Here is an 8,498-nt window from a genome sequence, read left to right on the forward strand (position 1 = left end):
TGAGTTTTAGTTAAGTGATCAGCAAGACTGCAGGCTACATAAAATATATTTCTTCCTATCTTACTTACTTGATTTAGCTAAAGTAACATTACAGAAAATCCCAGTGGTGGTATTTATGTTCATGAGTGGTTGTATAGGCTTTCGCAACAATATGAATTTACTGTAAAGCAGTACAGGATATGCATGTGTGACTATTTTTCATTTTAATCATGCTCAAAGTGCTAAGTAAAGTGTGTTTGCTTCTTTTGCACAGACCCTGGAGAAGATCTTTGTCCAGATCACCTCCACCAACATCTGTGATCTGGTGATGTCCATACTGATCATGATGGTGGTATTTATTGTGAAGGAGCTGAATAACATATACAAAGCCAAGCTGCCTGTTCCCATCCCCATAGAAGTTATCACGGTGAGAGAACCCTTAAAGGAACACACTCCACCTGCACAATTTATCTTTTAACTACAAATCATGTATACGTTACCTTACTACCACTTTCCCCCAAGTATTTTAGGCCTTTATTTGTTTTGCCAATGTTAACACCATTATTGTGTAATAATGTACAGTAGTTGTGTAAATCCTCACTGTTTGTGGCAATTAAGGAAGCTCTAAAACCTGGGGTTTGAAAGTTGTTTGTCGTAAAGCATTGCATTAACAAATTGTGTTCATGTAGACTCAAACCCAGAGGACAAAGGAAGATAACATAGGAGTTGTAGGAATAGATCTTGTGAGTTCCTCGCATTAAAACTGTTGATATTCAGCAGCCAGCCCTCAAGTATGAGGCGTTTCCCTCAAGTTTTTGAACACATCAACAGAAAATAGCTTCCAAAACACCTGGATATGTCTTTTTCACAGCACACATTTTGACTTGTTATAGCAGGAAAAGAACGCATTACCTCAAGCTTGTGTAATGTTTCTGCAAGTTGATGAATGGAAATCAATAGGTGCCAAAGCCTCTAACTCTCAGGTGTCTTTTCTATTCACACAGACTATCATAGCTTGTGGGGTGTCCTATGGCTTCAACTTCAAGGAGAGATTTGATGTTGGTGTTGTTGGCAAAATGGTCAGTGGGTAAGTTTCAAGTTCAGTATGTTACAGGCTGGCTGCTGTTTCGTCAGGTAATTAGGATCCAGTAGTGGAAGAAATACTACTTTACTTCTGTACATGAACAAATAGTATTATCAACAAAATGTTTATTTTGCTTATTAAATGGACAGTTGGACAAAAACAAAAGTACATATTTTCCTCTTACCTGTAGTGCTGTTTATCAATCTAGATAGTTTTGGTGTGAGCTGTTCAGTTTTGAAGATATAGGCCATAGAGATTTCTGCCTCTCTCCATTATAATGGAACCAGATGGCACTAAATTATTAATTTTGGGGTGAACTGTCAAATCAAAAGTGACGCTTGTTATGCAGAAAACTGACATTATATATATATATATATATATATATATATATATATGTCCTGACAGTAGTACATGAGACAGATAATCTGTGAAAAAATCAGGGAATGGGATTCAACAGTCAATCTTCAAGCCTCCAACCGAAAGCATCTTTATATCTTTCTTTGTTCTGATTGGTTATTTTTGTTCAGGCCTGGTGGATTCTCTCAAATACCATTAGGAGCACTACAACGAGCCAGAGAAACCAGATTTTTTTCACAGATTATCTGTCCCATGTACTTCTGTGAGCTTTAAACTGCAGCTTTAAAAAAGAAAGAACAAATTGTTTTGCTACACAAATCTGACTCCAGTAAGGAAGGAGTAAGGAATTAGGAGCTAAAAAGGATGGAAAACATCAGTTTGATCATTAACAATGCATTTTATTTTGTAAGCTTATCGTATGTACAATATTTCTCTCTAAAGTGCAGTTGAGTAAAAGTATAAAGTAGCATAAAATAGAAATACTCAAGTTAAGTATCTCAAAATTATACTTAAGTCACTAACATGTACATAGCTACTTTTCACCAGTGTTCAGATCCTTTAAATGCACAATTAAACACAATCCTCTTTCAGGTATGAGACTCCCATTGCTCCCAATATGCAAGTCATCCAGAATAGTGCTGTGGAGGCATTTCCTATAGCCATAGTGGGGTTTGCTGTTGCTTTCTCTGTGGCCAAAGTCTACTCTATCAAACACGATTACACCATTGATGGGAACCAGGTGAGTGACATATACCAACACTGTTTATCCATGTCTGGCTCTGGCAGAGGAAAAGGAGTTAATTGGTTACTGATACAGCGAGTAAGACTCCTCATAATTTTGGTAATGAAGATATAAAGTTACATTGAATATTGTTTTTATCTCAAGGTTAGATGTGTTACGGAGTAGGTCAAACAGAATCAATCCAGTCAAAATTTCCCATTGTTCCATCCCAGGAACTCATTGCATTTGGGGTTAGCAACATATTTGGAGCAAGCTTCAGGTCGTTTGCAGCCAGCACAGCGCTCTCCAGGACAGCTGTGCAGGAGAGCTCGGGAGGAAAAACACAGGTCAGAAAACAAAGATCGCCATTTACAGCGCCTGTTTCCTGGGTCACCAACCTTTACTAGGTCACTACACGCAGATGTTTTGTGTCCAAAAAGATTTATTGTAATGCTGCTTTACAGTTTCACATTAATTTTCTTCACTGGACTGTTAAAATGAAACATTAACTTCTTTTACAAATGCAGATTGCAGGGCTGATCTCGGCCATGATGGCGATGATTGTGACTGTGGCACTTGGCTTCCTGCTGGAACCACTTCCCAAGGTGAGACTCACGTTTATCTATTCATGTACAGGAGAAAGCTCAATCTATAGGTCTAAAAGTAGGGTTTTTTTCTCTCCTAAATACCCTTAATGTATGACTTTTCTCCAGTCTGTCCTGGGCGCCTTGGTCATCGTCAACCTGAAGGGCATGCTGATGCAGTTCAGTGAAATCCTGTACTTGTGGAGGAAGGACAAACCAGACTGTGTAGGTGTTCAAAATGTCCTTTAGTGCACTGCCAAAACTGTGAAACTGTCTCTTTCAGTGTTTGACCTCAGGTGTTTTTGTCTGCAGGTGGTGTGGGTGGTAACATGTCTGGGTGCCATCCTGCTGGGGCTGGATATTGGTCTGGCGGTGGGCTTGGGGGTGGAGCTGCTCACTGTCGTCTTCAGAACTCAATTGTAATTTAATTTGTGATATCTGATATTTCTCAATATGCAAACTGACTGCGAAAAGGAAAAGATTTTAAAATCATGGATTTACTGTAGCGGGTAAAAAAAACTCTATCAACACCCCAAATTTGGGGTACAGTAATTATGCTTAATAATAACTAACATTAACTTAAAATTAAAAATCATACTGGTCCTTTAAAGGCGCACTCCAGCATTTTGCTTTCATAAAGTTGCCAATTTACAAGAAACAGATAAAAAACGAAGAATAATCCAAATCTAAGCAGCAAAATTGTGTACAGTTAAAAGTGTGTTGTCTTGCTCAAGAACACTTTCAGTCACAGTGTGTTGAGCCTGGTGTTCATCCTGTTGCTGCCCACTCAAAACTCCTCTAGACAAACGCTGTGTCTGAAATCACTCCTTATTAACTAAATTATAGTGTGGGGAACTCCATAAAGTAAATACATTTATCTTAGAGGAATGTAACTGCCTCAATTTTTACATGAATACATTTCACAGGAATTTGGTTTATCTGGGTATATATGTGTATATATACCGTACATAATAGCACGTTTTTTGTTCTTTCCATAAGGGCAGCAACATCAAAAAGAAGTATTATGTCAACCTGTACATTAGAAATCAATGAATCATCAAGGAAGGAAACAAGAAATGTATTATCAATGCACTGACCCTAATTAAAATAACATTCTTTTCCTTGATAGAGACCTGGTACTTAAAGGACCAGTGTGTAACATTTAGGAGGATCTATTGTTAGAAATGGAATATAATATTTATAGGTATTTTTTTTCGTTAGAGTATAATCACCTGATAAAGGAATCGTTGTGTTTTTGTTACCTTAGAATGAGATGTTTATATCTACAGATGCCCGGGTTGTCTTCCATGGAGTCCACCATGTTGAAATGCCATGTTTCTACAGTAGCCTAGGAAAGACAAACAAAGCACTGGCTTGAGATAAGGGCGTTTTATGTGTGTTTTACAGTCACCATAGTTTCTCCCTCACACTTGAAAAGGGAGGGTGAAACAAGTGAACAACCATCACCAGTAAGGTAGGGCAGCAATTATATCCTGAGAGACAAAGCCAGGGTCAAAATAAGTCAGGCAATATCTTTCATCTGGACTATGGTGGCTGGACACTATCCATAGAGACATTAGTAACAAAATCAACCTGAAACATAAAAATAAGGGGAACAGAAATTAGAAAAGAAAAGGAATAATGAGTGAGTGATTTCAGATACAGCCAAAGAGTTTTAGGTCAATCCACACCTGTCCTATCAGCCTTCACCCCACAGTAAGTCTGCATCATCTTTCTGTGTGTTCATCTCAAACACTGGGGCTGATCAGATCTATAGACTCCTCTTGCTACTATGACAGTGGCCAGGATGCCATTTGGTGGTCACTTTTCAAAGTACAGTGCCTCTCTATGATTACAGCATGTGTGGCCCTAGTAGACCCTAACCCTCTTTATGTTGTTCTAGCCCCCGCTGTTCTGTCTTGGCTAACATCCAAGGGACCGACCTCTACAGAGATCACAAAGATTACCTGCATGTAAGTTTGTTAAGTGAAATCAAATACACATAACACTGCTGAATGGTTTCAGATCAGTGTTGTTGTGATACCCTACTGAATCACCTTTGTTTTCTTCATGATGCTTTCCTTCTCAGATATTCGAACCAAAGGGAGTAAAAATCTTCAGGATACCCTCGCCTATCTTCTTTGCCAATATTGAGTTCTTCAAGGACAAGCTTGTAGAAGCTGTATGTACGATACATCTCTCCTCTGCCTCAGTTTGCTTTACTTAGAAAATTATAAAGGTGTGTATGAACATGAACACATAACACTTGGTTGTTCCAGGTTGGGTTTAACCCTCTAAGGGTTTTGAGGAAGAGGAACAAGGCTCTCAGGAAAATCAAGAAACTATTGAAGAAAAGTAATGACACTACAGAGGTGAGACCTTAAATGCTCTAGAAACTACTACACCTGTTTCAAAGTGTTCTCCCAAAAAACTCTAAGCAACCTTTTGTGCATCCGTCAAACAGAAAGGTTTGAGGGATTTATTCAGCCAGACGACTGATGACATGAACATGGAGGAGTTGGATCTGCCCACTGACCTCAAGGACCTTTCTTTCCGGATTGACTGGAACGCCGAGCTTCCCGCTAACATCAGCGTTCCCAGAGTGGACCTCCACAGCCTGATCTTGGACTTCTCTGCTGTCTCCTTCCTGGATATCTCTGCTCTGAAGGGACTCAAAATGGTATAAAGTCACACAGTTGAGGGCATTGTAGAAGGTGTCATCTTCACAGCAAGCCAGCCAAAAAGTGGAAAACGCATATCATGTTTTCCCATAGCCCAAGGCACCATGATCAAATTGCCCCACCAACAGTCTAAAACCCAAAGGTATTCCATTTGTTATCACAGAAGAGTAAGAAAAGCAGCAAGTATTCCTTTTTTAAGAATCTGGAACCAGTGAAACAATTATTCAATTATAAAAAAAAATTTAAATTTCTTTTAGATTAACTAATAAATTAAAAATTAAATAATAAATTATTTCAGCTTTAAATGAGACTAAAAGCCCCCCAGTTACAGAAGCCATTCTTGCGATTATTATTTTAATGCTGCTATTTCGAGAAAAGGAAAACAACCTTTTTCTTTCTTGCTATAATTGATGATTGTATCTCTTTTTTTTGAGATTTCAAGATAACAGCCTTAAAAAAATTTGCAATCACAGCAGTTCTTGGCTTCCATATCCAGTGGTTCACCATCAGAAGGTTTAATAGTATGAAAACAAAATACATTTAAATGCAATCAGCTTCTACAAAGAAACTTTTAATTTTGACAATATCCTTTGGTGCAACACCCATTTTGTTGTGACTTTGTGTTTAAGGCTTTACAATTCAGTGTCGGAAAGACTGTAACATTCCTTGGATTTTCTGTTGGTACACTTTGGATGTCTATAGGCAGAAATTATTTTTTATTTATTCCAAATAAATCAAATTGGACCTGTAAATCTTCAGGTGAATCTCCAGACACTGTTCAGAATACCAAGTAAAAAAAGATTTAATAAAAAAAAGACTATGTTGGATACTACACTTCCATTATAACCTATGGCCAAAAACACCTTTAGACTTTAGCACAGACGTGCCACACCAAGGTGGTCAAATTAATTGAGAATCCAACATATGTATATACATATAACATATATATGTACATCGCATTCATCACGCTGCATATGTAAATCAACACATACAAATGTGGGATTTACATTATAATATATTTCTAACTTAAAAACTCCCTGCATTGCAGACGCTCAAAGAGTTCATCCACATTGACGTGGACGTTTACATTGTTTCCTGTGATGGTGAGTGTTATTAATATTTCATAAAGCGCAATATTCCAGAATCAGTGATGACACATTCACTGAGCATTATGTGAAATTGCCTGTGAAATCCAGTAACATGCCTCTCATGTCTCGACAGCATACATCCTGGAGAAACTACACAGCTGCATGTTCTTCGATGATGAGATTCTTACCTCCATGTTCTTCCCGACCCTCCATGACGCCATGCTGCATGTGCTTGACAAACACAAAGACAAAAAAAGCAATGGCAGGGTGGTAAGTAACACTATTTATATATCATTCTTTCTGTACTGGGCTTCTGTGTGGATGCTTAGTATAGAAGAAAATATATTAATTAGTTCTGGTGGCCCCTAGAAGCCTCAGTGTTATGGAGTTAAAAACATCAGTTTTAGCTTCAGGCTGGCACTATGGTATAAAAGATTTAACATGCCTAAATAAAAAACAAATCAAAGAAATAAAGTGAAACACAATTGCTATTGTAATATGTATTTCCTTTGAATGTATGCATTTACTGTGTCATAATTAAATTTAAAACACAAAAGGAGAATTATTTCGTCTTTAATAACTGAATGTTTTTAATGTGATGTGAAATTGCTATGGCACATTCAAATCAAACCACACCTCAGAAAACAAAGTGAGGAGGTGCGTTGTGATTTAGTGTTGTCCAGCAGAGGGCAACATAGATGTAATATTTCTGGAAAACCAAGTTAGTACGAAAGACGTGACCAGATAATGTAAAACTTGTTTTGTATACAAGCTTTGTAAGTCTGCTTCTTATATTCTTTTTATGATTTTTTATCTTTGTAATTATATTTTCTTATTATTATTACTGTTGTTTAGGGTATTTACTTACTTAGTTTACTAAATAATGTATATATTTTTTTATCATCATTCTCAGGGAGAATGTCTTGATGTGCAGAAAAAATATATTTATCAAGAAGAATTGGGTATCAAAAATATCTCTTGTACAGTTATTAGTAAGTTGCTGTAAGATCAGAAAGGGATAGAAGCAGAACAAAACCACCTTTGAAACCTATTGACACTACATACCTAAGCTAGGGGCCAGTTATGACTTAAAATTAAGACTTTTATTGGAGTAGATAAAAGTTTTTGAGTCATCTTGTGTATTATAGCAGTTTCCATGCTTTAATTTTTTTATTTCATAGTTTTATAACTCTGGCACTAACTGGACTATTTTTCTTTTTCAGTTAACAGATACCAAACTCTAGCGGAAGTGGAAGATCATTGCAAAAACACCACTCAACCACTCACCACATACAATTAATTTCATTAGACAGTACCTTTGTAATCTACTCACCATACTACCACAGCAGAATATTTTGCATGTTTAGTTTTTCTGCTAAAATAGTATTTTTTTTTTTTTTAAATGCTGTTTTGGTAAGATGTGATTATTTTTTTATCCAGGCTTTGTTGTCACAGAACTTGTTACACTCTACTGTAGTGTCCTTTTTCATACTGTTTCTTTGAAAAATGCAGTATATTTTCAAAATTAAATGATACAAAAGCAAAGTTACGTGTTAAATGTGTTCACCGTGTCAATCAAATGCATCTTATATACTCCGCAAATGTGTGGTATCTAGATGGTTAAAACCAGCCCTCACTCAAATTTTTTAAATGATACCTGAACACATGCTAAATTTACATAAGATAAACAATGCTAATCATTGAAAGTTTGCATGTGATAAAAACACCCAAAGAGCTGCCAAAGTTTATTAGCTAGTCCCTGATAAACAGAACAGTCTTAAAAAGTAACACATACTTGATTAGCAAACTGTTAATCAGAATTAAATGTATTCTTAGAAATCCAAAAAGATCTCCTCCAAACATGTAATACGACATATATAGTCTGTTCAGAGCAATAATGTGTGTCAGATGTTTTTTCTGCAAAAAAAATCCACATTAAAATCCTCATTAGGTCATCTAATATGCAAATGTTGATTTGTGAAGATTTCCTGCTGGACACAAGAT

At 36.7% G+C, this 8,498-nt stretch overlaps 1 protein-coding gene across 1 annotated transcript in view; it reads left to right on the plus strand.

Annotated features, from left to right (window-relative positions):
* The window catches only part of slc26a3.1 (solute carrier family 26 member 3), a 10,802-nt gene extending 2,771 nt beyond the window's left edge, over positions 1–8,031 (plus strand). The window contains exons 6-19 of the mRNA XM_035678231.1: positions 254–406; positions 984–1,066; positions 2,012–2,159; positions 2,375–2,488; positions 2,669–2,746; positions 2,855–2,950; positions 3,038–3,144; positions 4,629–4,698; positions 4,815–4,907; positions 5,005–5,097; positions 5,190–5,405; positions 6,455–6,509; positions 6,628–6,764; positions 7,718–8,031. Coding sequence (XP_035534124.1) covers positions 254–406; positions 984–1,066; positions 2,012–2,159; positions 2,375–2,488; positions 2,669–2,746; positions 2,855–2,950; positions 3,038–3,144; positions 4,629–4,698; positions 4,815–4,907; positions 5,005–5,097; positions 5,190–5,405; positions 6,455–6,509; positions 6,628–6,764; positions 7,718–7,738 — 1,464 coding nt within the window. The 3' untranslated portion in view covers positions 7,739–8,031. The remainder of the gene's footprint in view (positions 1–253; positions 407–983; positions 1,067–2,011; positions 2,160–2,374; positions 2,489–2,668; positions 2,747–2,854; positions 2,951–3,037; positions 3,145–4,628; positions 4,699–4,814; positions 4,908–5,004; positions 5,098–5,189; positions 5,406–6,454; positions 6,510–6,627; positions 6,765–7,717) is intronic.
* The last annotated feature ends 467 nt before the right edge of the window (positions 8,032–8,498 follow it).

The sequence above is a fragment of the Morone saxatilis genome, unplaced genomic scaffold, assembly GCF_004916995.1.
Source record: "Morone saxatilis isolate NCDOM2014 unplaced genomic scaffold, NCSU_SB_2.0 Contig10, whole genome shotgun sequence".
NCBI classification, from domain to species: domain Eukaryota; kingdom Metazoa; phylum Chordata; class Actinopteri; family Moronidae; genus Morone; species Morone saxatilis.